Genomic DNA, 13,963 nt, shown 5'->3' with positions numbered 1-13,963 from the left:
GACGAGTCTTAGACAATAATTATCCATCCAGGGAGGTTTAGGTTTCTTTTTGTGTGACTTGTATAGAGGAACCGTCTCACTGACAATTTTATTTATATTCTCAGAAAAGTATTTCCAACTGTCCTCCATGTTCATAGGGTCCATGCAGCTCCAGTCAATATCACTTATTTTATCCTTAGCAGCTAAGTCATCCCCTTTATAGTAGTTTCTTTTAAGACAATCAGATGTACGTTCATTTATAGCAGGCATTAACTCCATTTCAATACTTAAGTGATCGCTGTTACCTAATCTAGAGGTAATTTCAATGTTGCGTATAAGATCCAGGTTATCAACTAGACACAGATCTAAAATATTTCCTGGTTCTTCTTGTGCCCATCTGGTTGGATGGTTGATAGGTTGCTCCAGAAAGTTATCTCTTAAACATTCAAGGAATGTGAAAGATATATGATTTTCACTCTTGGTAGTTGTCCATGAATTCCAGTCAATTTCTGGAAAGTTAAAATCTCCCAGAATTACTGTTTGTGAGTAGTTTTTACTTTTAGCTTTAGATATTAAGTCACAAAGTAGAGTATTATTTTCAGTATCTGAGTTTGGGCTTCTATAGACACCCCCTATCAACAAAGATGTGGTTTTACTGACATGAATTTCCACCCATACTGATTCTTTAAAAGAATGATTTGTCAGGTCTATAACAATGTTAGAGGAAATATTACTCTTAACATAGATAACAATTCCTCTACTAGTATGACTAACATTACTTGTGTAAAGAGTGTAACCATCTAATTGTAGTTCCGCCAATGAAATGTCTTCAGAATTTCCATATTTAGGGTACACTTCAGTAATAATCAGTATATCTGGATTAGTTAAGTGAATTCTGACTTTAAGTTCATCTAGTTTATTCAACAGGTTATCTGCATTTGTGTAATAGATAAAAAGACCGTCTCTTATTTCGGGGAAATTCACAGTATCTTCGTTTGAGATCTTATCAAAATTATTGATGCTGTTATCATCAAAACCATCCAGAAAAGTATCATCTGAACCAAAGTCAGATTCGTAAGAATCAGAGTCTGAAATATTTGATATAACATCTTGCTCCTGATGATTGTCGTGACTAGGGCTATGACTAGATCTATGACTAGAACTATGACTAGAAGTGTTCGACATAGAAAATGTGGTGGCAGTTGTTTAATACCATTGCCCTTAATTGTAGGTAGTCTTGCCAAGTTATGGACTTTGTTCTCCGTAGAATTTGTCGAATAGTCGAGCGCGCTGACTTACGGATAGCTCTTGTTCTTTTACAAGTCGGTCAGAGTCACTATTCAAACCAACGGTAGGATCTTACCATGTACCTAGTTCAGCACAGTGCATGTGAATGAAAAAAAATGTCTACTACTTGTACTATAAATAACTAACCACGCCTTCACTCAGGGTGATAGTTCATTGAAGTTGTTCACTGAAGTGTCACAAAGCCAGTGTACAAGAAAATGTCGTACCGAGCAGTTAAGGCAGGATTAGCTAGGGATACCCAAATAAAGGTAAACACTTCTTCACTTCATTGTTTTCATAAACCCTCATTTTGAATTTCGTCCTTTTTTTTCTGAAAAGATAATATATTTATTGTCAAGCAGAACGTGTTTATCAGGCATTTTCCCATGCACAGATAAATGTCCCATATATTGTACATGTGTTCGGCTATACCGGTAGTTTTAGCTGTCAAATCCCGCTGTAGGATAATAGATGTTTTTTTAAAAAAGCAAACCGCTTGACCGCACTTCAACTGTATAACAATATGGTACTTGACAGGACTTGGGTTTACTTTGGGACATAAACAAATTTTCTCCGGACATTTATAAAGATCAAAGAAGATTTCGATTTGATTGATTTTTACACCTGTAAACTGGGACATCCGAGCTGAAGTGAATACAGATCGATTAATCGCAGGAAAGTGTCAGTTTCTATAAGATGTGCTGTTTTTATTGTGTTTTTCAACGAGGTAACATTGATCACTCTGGGTCGGGTGGTGTGGAGATACATTATAGTATTAAAGATGATATGCGGTAAAACTGACAAAGCTTTCAAACTGTCTTATAACCACATATAAAAAGGTTAGAGAACGAATGAAAAAGACTTGCGATCTAATTTCAAACGACACTTTCATCTCGTTTTATGTAACAAAAGTATATCCTAGAATGTTAAATTCTTTCTCTTACTCCGCGTGCTAAAAGGCACACTTTTTTGACAAGTAAATATAACATTCTTAAGTTTCCTACTTTACTTCGTATGTAGCAGTAGACATTTATCAAATACAATGGTATCGTATATCATGTTGACTATATCAGTTTAAATGTTTAAACACACCATTTATGCTAACAACTTACGTATTTTTGCTATGCAAGTGCGTGACTATTTTAATTTATTTTACCATTTCCATAAGCGCCCCTAAATACAAGCTGCACGAAGACTTTTAAAAAAATTTAATGAATGAGAATTAATGTTAAAACTTTATCTTATAGTAGCATCAATAAGAAAAGAAACTTAAAACTGGCACGAAAGATAATACAAAGTGGCAAAGAACACTTAATCATTTTATTGCATCATCTGACACCTGGGTCGGAAGTCGCGGGTTCATATTCTGGTAATAGAGGGATTTGATCGCAGTGTCCATGATCCCTTACTTGGTCGTGAGCCCAGCCTTTAGCCTTCCGCCTCCCAGCCTTCTGCCTCCCAACTTGAATTCAACAATAAAATTAATGAAGCTGACTTGTGTTTAAATATTTACACGATGTGACGAAATAAAGTTTTATTGAAATTTTTCATATTTCTACGGTCCATTAAATTCCTTATTAAGTCGTTTGGCGTTCACACATGATTTGAAAAGGAAATCTTGTTTGAAGGAATGAAAAGTAATTTTCCTAGCTCTTTTGAAAAGGTGCATACCTCTTCGCAGATGTCGCTATAGTAATGTCATTCAGTCCACACCTCAGATTTATGCGAGGAAGTTGTCATATACTTGTGGAGAACAAGTAACAACAGTCACTGTGTTTAGGTTAAGTTACCTAAACAACATTGCAAGATTGCATTTAAATCTGATTAAACAAACAAAATGAATTACAGTAAAAATATCTTCAAGATTTGAATGGCATTAAGTGTGCTGTGACCCTGTATACACAAGAATTGGAGCACGACCTTAAACTCAAGTATGGTAAATGAGAAAGTGAGTGTGATATCAGTGTAGATGTACATTTATTATATTGCTTACCGGTCAACAGTCAAAACAATTGCCCGAGATTCGAAATAGCGAGGACTTAAAGTTTTGACGTTTGACCCGAAAGCCATTCAATAAGTGTTGTATTACAAAAAAAAATGTACATGATTTATTACACTCGTGCCAGTTTTTAGTTTCTTTTCTCATTGATGCTATTATATGAAAAAGTTTTAACATTCATTCTCATTCACTAAAATTTTTAGAAGTATCCGTGCAGCTTGTGTTTCTATAAATCTAACCTTTAGCCCTTGAAGACACTGTATTGGACTTTAGTCTGAGCATAAGTACAAACTTTGGATATCGGTGATTTATATAAAGAGTTAGGTAATAATTTGTTTTAATGAACCAAATAAACTGAGTCTTGGTTAATTTCGCGTGTGATCTAAGTTAGGTACAAATGAAGTACCTGAACATTTTGCCGTTCAGATTTTTAGATAGCGTCTGATGTAATGGCGTCAGCAACTTTTTTTTGCTTGTAAACATTTCAAATTTGTAATTGAATGAACTGGTTGCTATCTACATTTGAAACTGAAAATTGCATTAACATGTTTGTAGATAAACTGTTGAATTTCGTAAATATAATAACTTTGTCATATAAATTTGTTTTCACTTTTTTGTTGTCAATTAGGAATACCGTCTGCATCGACGGTTATTTCGTTTTAACATATTTTTACGTTATGATTATCAACAGTATCATCAATGTCAACATTATTTTCATCATTATCAGTGTTTTAGCTTGACTTGGACAATTAACGAACACTCTAAGTAGTGAACGGGCATATTCAATATTAATGAGCCGCGCCATGAGAAAACCAACATAGTGCGTTTGCGACCAGCATGGATCCAGACCAGCCTGCGCATCCGCGCAGTCTGGTCAGGATCCATGCTGTTCGCTTTCAAAGCCTATTGCAGTTAGAGAAACCGTTAGCGAACAGCATGGATCCTGACCAGAATGCGCGGATGTGCAGGCTAGTCTGGATCCATGCTTGTCGCATATGCACTATGTTGGTTTTCTCATGGTGCGGCTCAATTTTTTTGTTTCTATTTTACTCAGTCTCATCGTAGCTTCTTCTCTACCAACTTACTGCGTTTAAAAGTTTAAAAAAATAAAGCCTTTATTAGTCCCCTAGTGTGCACACTTCCGATTTTCTGTCATATCTGTCCGGATGTCAGTTCTTCCTTATGTTAGTCTCGATCAAAACCTTTGAATGATCGAGCACATTGTCCTTGCGGCAGCTCTTACTTTTCATTTTATATCATCGTCGTCGGCGTCGTCATCATCTTCCTCTGTATTATTATCATCATCATTTTCACGATCGATTGAGAATGAAAGTAAGCTTTATGGCCCTTGCGATTCATCACGAAATGTGCATAAAAAGCTATGATCTGTCATTGCGATTTTACCCATTTTACGGTCATAATATTTATTGAGCAAACAATCTTATAGCTACTTGTTTAGCTCTTTATCAAACAGAAACACTTGAAAGAATACAAGTTATTTACTTGAAGATTTATAGCGTACCGAAAGTCGTATGTATCTGTATTTCTATATTTCCTCGCTGTAAACCTCTATCTCAGATTGTAATATTAGAAGACAGACAAAGGGTATCATATGTTAGGCAAACTCTGTCTGTAAATGTTTCATTCATTCATTCATTCATGCATTCATTCATTCGTCGCATTCGTTGTCTGTGGTTAATAAATTCATTCGATAGTTAATTTATTCTCACCCATTCATTGTATCTATTATTCCTTAGGCTTCATTTATTCACTTACTCAGAAATCACATAGATTCTACTCAATTATTTATTCGCCCATCTTTCTATGTACTGTATTCATTCTTTCGTTCGTTCGTTATTTCGTTCGTCTCATATCTCCTTAGTCCGTCCGTCCGTCCGTAAGTTAGTCACTCTGTTGAATCTTTGTATTCGTGTAGCACACAAAGTTCAGGAAGCATGACAAGACCTGTAAATCCTCTGTTGGTTAAAGGGCAGTAAAATATCATCCTTTTACAGACGTTAAGCTCTTGGGAGTTTGTTATTACTAACAAATTAATGTTTCATCATTTTGTTATTTGAATATCTTCCTACGCAGACCGGGCATGATAAACACCTAAATGTTTTGGCTTCTAAATGTGGCAATGACCTTTGAGTTTAGGGTCAGTGTGTTGCATGCTATAAGTAATTCTCGTCCGGTAACTGTTCGTGCATGAATCCGTACTTGTAAATACAAGATAAGTGATTTACAATTTTTGACCTTAAAGTGTGACCATCACTCTGACCTAAAGGTACGAGTCTTGCATAGACACACAATGTCTGTAAATTTTTGTGGCTCAGAATGTATTAAACAAACAAGAAATTGACGCAAAATATTTTGCTTTGATGATATTTAAGATAGGAAGCTGGGTGTTGTTGCAAACGGCACGTCGTATTGTTGTAAATAACGTTTGTGTCACAGTAAAATACAATTTTTGCGTGGCAGAGTTATTTACCAGATAAAAATGGGACGGACTGGTGGCTCGCAAACCGGAAGTACCGGTCCTAGATTTCAAGCAGTAGGAACCAGTTTCAGTTCTAGGTTTGGCACCAAGATGTATTCCCAATCCGTTACCGCTCTATGAAAAGGTTAAATATGCGTGTGTTTTCTTTATAATACGCACTGGCCTCAGCAAAATGCTGGGTCGTGCGTTAGTTTACTTATAAATGCAAAGACCGAGGTGAGGTCTTTGCTTCCACTTAATATTCTATCATGGATCGCTCATTTAAAACTAACACCATAAACAAAAAAGCACAAACTTTTGAAGGTGTACAGCTACCTAAACAGGTGCGGACGTGTATTCATCAACGCTACGAGTCTTAGACTTTTATTTTCAATGAAAATTGGCAGAAATATAACGATTTATCATAACTACAGGAATTTCGGAGCGGTACGAGCCATGTTATGGACTGAACATTGTCTATCAAAGCTGATATTTTGGACTCGGACAATATTAATGACTATATACATGTCTTAATGCGCGGATGAACACTTATGATAATTACAATAAACACAGGAAAGTACTGGTGTCCATTTGGTAATAGTTGAAATCTCATGCAGGAATGACAGTGAAAAGCTATGACATACTTGTACGTTGATCTGTAATTTTCTTTCCGCCGTCTTTTACTTATAGTTTAGTATGTAAATTATTATTTCATTGTTTTAAACTGAACGATTACCAAAAAGCTACATTTAAAATTGTAAACAATATAATAGACTAAAGTTTTAAGTGAATAAAACTTTGTAAATAAATCTGTAAGGCGATACTTCGTGTTTTAAAGCCGTACATAAAAGCTATTTATCTGAAAAGAACTGAGATAAGCGATAAAAAAGAGAACTTAAAAAATCTCAGTGCTTTTGTGTTTAGAATAGAAATTGATAAACGCCACTTTTTATTCATGTATGGCTTTGTATAGTTTGAATTGCATATTAATGATATGTGCAATCTGAGGCCGCTTATAAAAGGCAGTATTATCAATGGTTTCTGAAACATACATGATAGCACAGTTGAATGTCGTCTGTGTTATTGAATAATTCCAACAATAAAAACACTGGATGCGGTTGGTTTCTTCAGTGCGTACGCGCGAGCTTGCGTGCATGCATGCGTTTGTGCATGCCTACGTGCGTGAGTGCGCGCGCGTTTGTATGTGTAAATGAGAAGAGTTCGCTCACTAGGTAGCCTGAATCTGCACCTATCAACCGTCACCTAACTGTAAACTTTTTTAGGCCGCTTCAGGATTTTTTTCCGGAAGAATATTATTTAGCCTTCTCTCATATTTACATTCATTCGAAAATAAACCCATGTATATATTCTTAACTGGCCGAACTGTAATTGAATTGTGCTGTCACAGCACGTCTCGATAAAAATGCATTGATTTAAAACGACCTTGTTGAAATAAATTAACGAATACCATAACAGGAAAGTAATAATATATATTCATCATCGCAATTGGTCAGTTACTTGTTTGTATGGAAGATGCTTGTTCCATTCCCGACTTTCAGTCAAAATAAAAAAAACGCAAGAGCAGCTAAAATGGTTTAAAATGTTATTTTCTGAGGTCAGTGTATGCTAATATAGCATTAACAATGAAGTTAGGACAGTGCCGAATTTTGGAGGTGGGAGATGCATTTATTTGATAAGATTGCGACATTATGTATCAGCCTCAATAAATTGTTTTAAACAGAATTTTATTAGTTACGTTTTTATGCAGTCTTTATTCCGCCAGAAATGGGTTATTGCTTTCGATTTTATAAACAGAATCATCTAGATTTAATTCATAGTTACGGATTGTAGGATAAAACTGATACCATCTGTAGTTGACAACAATCTTACAGATTAAATGTGTGTTCTTACTGGCGCATAAAATTACTATAATACTATACTACTTTAAAGTCACAGTATTTAAACCTGTACGCGAAGTTTGTAGAATTGTCATTATCCGCATAATGCAAAATCCTCCACTCTAATCATTTCGAAGGGACTATCTCCGAAGCCCATAGTTGTTTTACAAGCAAACAGCTGAGAGTAAAAGGCTATCATGAATGCTTTTTTTTTTCAAGGAATAGCCAAATGAAAAAATGTAAGCGGGTTTCCCGTGAGCATTTATGTCTTCTTGTAAGTTTTCCGAATTTGTAAATTTTCCGACTTTGTTTCTACAGAACATGAGTCAGTTTCTTGTCTAATTTATCGTCACTGAATGAATCTTCTGGATGGCAGATCATTACTCCCCCATTGTACCACCCCCGCGATCCTTTGTAATCAAAAACCAACTCAATTAATGTTTGACCTTTTGTATCCTAGATCGACTCCCAGTTTGACATTGACGAAGCGAAGAAATGTTTGTACTGGATAGGGGAAATAACTGGCGAAAACATAGAGATCCAGGACCTAGATGACCGTAGAGAAATGTCCTATAGTTTCCATGGTATAATGAAGGACGGAATATTGTTGTGCAAGTAAGTAGAGAAATCATAGCATACAATGTCACAATACGCGAAAGATGGAATGTTGTTATGCAAGTTAAGTAGAGAAATCATAACATACAATTTCACAAAACGCTGAGAGATGGAATGTTGTTATGCAAGTTAAGTAGAGAAATCATAACATACAATTTCACAATACGCTGAGAGATGGAATGTTGTTATGCAAGTCAAGTAAAGAAATCATAACATACAATTTCGCAAAACGCTGAGAGATGGAATGTTGTTATGCACGTTAAGTAGAGAAATCATAACATACAATTTCACAATACGCAAGTTTTCCGCTCTCTAGCAATTCTTATCCAATGTTTACCAAACTTTGTCACAATGCATTATATATCGCCCATATAAATAGCTGGATCCTTCAAGTCTCTATGGAGACTGGCATGTGAAGTGCACGAGACAGCAAATATAGGGTCCGCTCTTGAACTTGAGCATTTTAGCCCGACTATTTGATTTTTTCCCCAAATAATAGAGCTTTCTGTAAATACCTTTTCGCCGGCGTCCGCGTCACAAACGTTCAGGTTAAAGTTAAAAAAAAACCCGCAAGAGCAGCTAAAATGGTTTAAAATGTTATTTTCTGAGACAGTTTTGCACTCTTGGTTTTTAATTGCAGATTGATAGACGCACTTCTTCCTGATGGAAAGAAAATAGATTTTACGAAGAAAACATTCCAAGAGACAAATAATCAAGCGTTTAAAATGGCGCGTGAGAGAGAACGAATTGGCATATTTCTAATGAAAGCGCAGGAATACGGTGTTCCGGATACTAACTTATTTCAAACGGACTATTTATATGAGAGGACTAATTTAGTGCAAGTGTGTACATGTATAAGAGCTTTAGGAATAGAGGTAACGTATTATTTTTATACGCCCGTCTTTGAAACTACAGGCTGTATTATTTAAAAGTATGCATCGTTACAGACTTCATCAGTGACATTACTTCTATCTCCTCAGAAATGTTATCATTGTCGTCGTCCATTTTAAAAAGTAAGTTGTTCGTGTCACATTGTCTCCATTATTGAAGTTGCAGTATTTTTCGTGTAACAACATTTTCAAAGTCCCAGTTGTTATTTGACGAAAACAGCGTGTATCATCAAAGTCTCTTTTTATATCTATGTCATATGTTCAAATTAATATAAAGCGATGACAATTTTTACCTCTTAGTTTTTGGACAGCCATAAACGTTCGTAACAAGCATTTCATTAATTTTTGTTTTTGACCGCATTGTCTCCATTGAGCGTCTGCTTCGAGTGCGGGAGGTCGTTGGTTCGATCCCCGGCCGCGTCATACCAAAGACGTGAAAAATGGTACCAGTTGCTCCCTTGCTTGGTACTCAGCATTGAAAGGGAAACTGGCTTCACTTCTTTCATACCCTCGTGGTAGCGGATTCTATTATGAATGAGGTGTCGATAGTGATTAATACAAGCTGTTGCCCCTCATCGATGTGGGTTCGAGCCTCACTCGGGGCGTTGAATTCTTCATGTTCGGAAGCCATCCAGCTGGCTTACGGAAGGTCGGTGGTTCTACCCAGGTTCCCACTCGTGATGAAGTAATACATAGAGGGGTCTTCTTCCACCATCAAAACTGGAAAGTCGCCATATGACCAATAATTATGTCGGTGCGACGTTAAATCCAGCAAAATAAATAATATAAGTTGTAGAACTTGCTCAACAATCGATCTGAAATAAATTAGTATAAACTAACTAAAAGCTTGAAGTAACCAAATGACCTGAATTGTTTTAATGTGACTCTAAACTCAACAACAAAAAAACACAACAATATCACTGCATAGTATATTAAAATATCTCGAACACCATCGTTCTCTGGCATTTAAGCTGAGATCTGGATAAACACGTGTGGTAAATAAGATCTAATTATATTAGGCTACCGCAAAACGAGGATGTTTGAGTGTTTCAGCGTAAGATGAAAATATCTTTCACAGAGAATACCATGTTGCAATATTTTCACGAGTGGTTGGCCACGAGCAAAGTTGAAAAATACGGTGTTCATGAGTGAAAGATAATTAATCCCCCGCCCAGGAATGGTCTCCGTCCGTCCTTCCGTCTTCCGTCCTTCCGTAACATTTTGTGTCCGCTCTATATCTCCTAAACCTCTTGAAGGATTTTCATGAAACTTGGGTCAATAGATCACCTCATCAAGCTAATGTGCAGAACTTACGAGTCAGCAATGTGGACTCAAGTTAATGTCACAACTCAAGGTCAAAGGTCTGAGCCTTCCATTTTGTGTCCGCTCTGTATCTCCTAAACCCCTAGAAGGATTTTCAAATTCATTGATGTCGTCATACATGGACTAAAAAATATACTTAACAACGTCAATGCTTCCACCCAGTACCATCAACCCTTCCACTACCCATAACAGCGGCGGGGGATATAGCTGTCTTTCAGACTGCCTTGTTTGATCTTGCATGTAAAACAAACAAATTTTCTTTTTGTTTCATGATTTGATTCAATTTAACCCATTTAATAGTTTCTTACCAGTGAAAAGACCAGATATCTTACACTCTAATATTTCGATAATTCAGCGAAAAAAAAACTGTAATAAATACGTGCAAACACTTGCCTGTAACAATATTCAAACTATTTTGTTAATATTTTTGACATAATGTAAAAAAAAGCTTCCTTGACATAGTTTAGGAGCAGTTGTTTAATATATTCTATTTGATGTCACCTTGCAGGCACAGAGTCGCCCGGGTTACCAGGGACCAGAGATCTGGCCGAAAAAGTCTGAGCATAATGTGAGAACGTTCAGCGAGGAACAGCTAAAAGCCGGGCAGCAAGTAATCGGTCTTCAGTACGGATCTAACAAAGGCGCAAGTCAGGCTGGGATGAGCTTTGGCAAGGCTAGAATGATTCTAGACTGAGAAGTTTATATTTTGAAAAGGAAATGAGCCGTGCCATGGGAAAACCAACATAGTGGGTATGCGACCAGCATGGATCCAGACCAGCCTGCGCATCCGCGCAGTCTGGTCAGGATCCATGCTGTTCGCTAACAGTTTCTCCAATTCCAATAGGCTTTAAAAGCGAACAGCATGGATCCTGACCAGACTGCGCGGATGCGCAGGCTGGTCTGGATCCATGCTGGTCGCATACCCACTATGTTGGTTTTCTCATGGCACGGCTCAAATGTTATTTGCGTGTAGTGAATCGAAACCGTGTCAAGGAACGAGATTTACAACGTTAACTTGGTATTGGACGAGATAAAAAAAACTATTTTGAAAAATATTATGTTTAGAGGAAATTTTGTAACGTACTCTGAAGAGAAAAATCCTAACCAGATGACCTACACAGAGTATGCCCACATCATACAGCATATTGAAATCCACTTTTTTTTTTCAATTTTTTTTGTCGTTATCTGAGCCGGGAACTCTATAGATTTGCTGTTCTCTTGTATTCAGTATTGCCTAAGAAATGTATTAGTAGAAAGTAACTGCACAAAGTTTTCTCAACATTGAATCCATTGTTTTCATTCAGGGAAAATGTTATGTGTAATGAGGTATTTGAAAATTCTCTATTCCATAATCAAAACATTGTTTATCTAAATGTCAGTTTTTAATCAAAAATGCATGTTTGTAAAACATGAAAAATTTAAAAGGAAAAGTGTTAAAACGTGTTAAAGTATTGTTGCAATGTACTCGGTGATCGTTGAAGTATTGTACGTGTAATTTATGATATAACATGTGTAACTTCATTGTACTTGTCGGCAGCCATGTTTGGTACTTGTTTGTGTTGTTTTCTTAGTTTTTTTTGCTGATCTCCTTACACCATACGTGTGTATATGATATACAGTTATAGAGATATCACAGGGAATGTTAATTATGTAAACAAAGTTGACGAGTTTTGGCAGAGCCTTATTACAATATTTATTTTAACATCTATACGTACTGGTACACAATGTACAATCTAACCATTACTCTTTCTCGTGTTTAACCTTTAGCCTGTTGGCGTCAAGCGATTTTGCCCTTGCGACCGGGGCAGATTAAGATCAGCCTGTCTGCACGGATAGTCATGGTCTGCACTGCGCTATTCGGTCAGTAAATTTTCAGCGAACACCCCTTTGAATAATTAATGGTACTACCCAAATTGAATGATAGACCAGTCCATTTTAGAAATTTAGCAGGGTAAAGGTTAAGTTAGTAATCATGCCATGGCCTGTAGACGTTCCCGATGTCTCCAGCAGCTGATCTCATGTAGAAAGTTAGTTTCATTAATCTATATAAAATATATAGAGAGAACGCACAGTGTGTTTGTTTAAGTCAACATGTAACAAGCCTTTTACACCTGGCATTGTACGTAAAATGTTGATAAATTATTCACGGCCTGGAACGTTAGGAAAATTGGCTTAAACACACTGTATTTTAACAATGCGGATTAAGTAAATTATATAGAAGGGGAATAATTCATTTATTATTGTACGAAATAAAATTTACTGGATTGGTCTCCCTTATCCCTGTACTTTATCATCTGTGTGTACTAACTGAATATAACGTAGTAAGACACAAGCAGAACATTCATATAGTAGTGACACAAGTGCTATATTATTGATGATCTCGTATTGTTTATTTCCAAGAACAACCCCTGATTTCGGTGCTTATTTGCATACTAATATGAATCAGACATTTATGTCTGTCAGATCGAAAAATGTTTGATTTCAGTTTTTGTGTTGAAGCCCTGCGTTTCAACTCTTGTGCTAAAATGTTTGTTATTTTGTGTAGTAAGTCTTACTGTAGTGGTTTACCAGTATTTATCAGTATTCTGTCTTGTTTGATGCTGCCATACGCACACTTATTATTCAATAAAATGTTTAATAGTCACAAACTTGTTTACTTTTCCGGTCCGCACGGCCAAACAAAGGCCATTATTTATTGACGTTGTAGGACTGAAATTTAAAAGCCAGGAGCCTCTTTCACGAAGTTAGCTTATGACAAAGTTTCAGCTCGTGAGAAATATCATTTATTTACGTTACTTTCAATGTTTTGGAAAGTTTTTAGGACGTATTCATTATAAAAATCCACAGTCGAATTTTTGTACACATCATTGAAATTCTGTTTGTTTTAAAAGGTCGTTGAAAACTGTTACTTGCGACAGAACTTGTAATGCAGGTGACATTTCTTATTATATTCAACATATAATTTCTTGCATTTGTTTGGTAGAAAAAAGTTCGGATTCTTAAATAGAAGTTTTAAAAAGCAACATGGACATTCAGTTCGCTGAAAATATTTAATTTACCAAAACTATAACACACTTCAGAATTCCAGGTTTTGAGGTTGAATTTAAATGTCTGACCTTTAATGAAATAGGACACTTCTTGCAAAAGAACCAATTCCTTTATGAAGCTTTTTGCAAATACAAGAGGGCCAAGATGACCCTAGGTCGCTGACCTTAGAAATACACCATAACAGTGTAAACATGTTTGACCTAGTGATTTCATGGAAACAAATATTCTGGCCAATTTTCATTAGAATCGGACCAAAACTGTGGTCTCTTGAGTTTAAACAAGTATTTTCCTTGATTTGACCTAGTGACCTAGTTTTTGACCCCAGATGACCCATATTCAAACTCGACCTAGATTTCATCAAGGCAATCATTCCGACTTAATTGCCTGAAGATTAATTAGGTGAGCTAAAAAAGTAAAGTCTGTTTCTGTATTGTATGAAAGGCCG

At 36.2% G+C, this 13,963-nt stretch overlaps 1 protein-coding gene across 1 annotated transcript; it reads left to right on the top strand.

Annotated features, from left to right (window-relative positions):
- The first annotated feature begins 1,384 nt into the window (after nt 1-1,384).
- Nucleotides 1,385-13,118, top strand: LOC123550969 (myophilin-like). Its single transcript, XM_045339506.2, has 5 exons — nt 1,385-1,535; nt 8,103-8,257; nt 8,898-9,132; nt 10,979-11,190; nt 11,430-13,118. Exons 1-4 carry the CDS (start codon nt 1,485-1,487, stop codon nt 11,162-11,164), a joined length of 627 nt encoding a protein of 208 aa, XP_045195441.1. The 5' UTR covers nt 1,385-1,484; the 3' UTR covers nt 11,165-11,190; nt 11,430-13,118.
- The last annotated feature ends 845 nt before the right edge of the window (nt 13,119-13,963 follow it).

Source organism: Mercenaria mercenaria, chromosome 4 (assembly GCF_021730395.1).
Source record: "Mercenaria mercenaria strain notata chromosome 4, MADL_Memer_1, whole genome shotgun sequence".
NCBI classification, from domain to species: Eukaryota; Metazoa; Mollusca; class Bivalvia; order Venerida; family Veneridae; genus Mercenaria; species Mercenaria mercenaria.
Note: the sequence above shows the minus strand (reverse complement) of the source record. Positions and strands in the feature narration are given on the sequence as shown.